Source organism: Diaphorina citri, unplaced genomic scaffold, assembly GCF_000475195.1.
Source record: "Diaphorina citri unplaced genomic scaffold, Diaci psyllid genome assembly version 1.1 scaffold157950, whole genome shotgun sequence".
In the NCBI taxonomy this organism is placed as follows: domain Eukaryota; kingdom Metazoa; phylum Arthropoda; class Insecta; order Hemiptera; family Psyllidae; genus Diaphorina; species Diaphorina citri.
Genome location: NW_007534839.1, coordinates 1 through 207, shown reverse-complemented (window position 1 = coordinate 207; position 207 = coordinate 1). Strand labels below are relative to the sequence as shown.

Sequence of the window (207 nt, the reverse complement as noted above, 5' to 3'; positions counted from 1 at the left end):
TCGGAGTGGTTCACCATAGACAAGTTCTGCACTGGATGCCTTGAAATCATCTCGCCCGGCTGCTCGGATGCCGAGTAGTACAGTGGGAAGAATGTCGGTCCAGCGGTCTGTGTGGTGGCACTTGATTGGGGCCTTGAGCTGTCTATGAAGTCGCTCGACCATTCCATTGGCTGCAGGGTGGTAAGCCGTGGTGCGGAGATGGTGGGA

At 56.5% G+C, this 207-nt stretch overlaps 1 protein-coding gene across 1 annotated transcript; it reads right to left on the bottom strand.

Annotated features, from left to right (window-relative positions):
- Positions 1-3: 3 nt before the first annotated feature.
- Positions 4-198, bottom strand: LOC113473867 (the record flags this gene model as incomplete). The annotated part of the gene is made up of 1 exon (XM_026833305.1): positions 4-198. A coding segment is annotated over one exon (195 nt), but the record flags the coding sequence as incomplete, so codon positions are not given.
- Between the last annotated feature and the right edge of the window lie 9 nt (positions 199-207).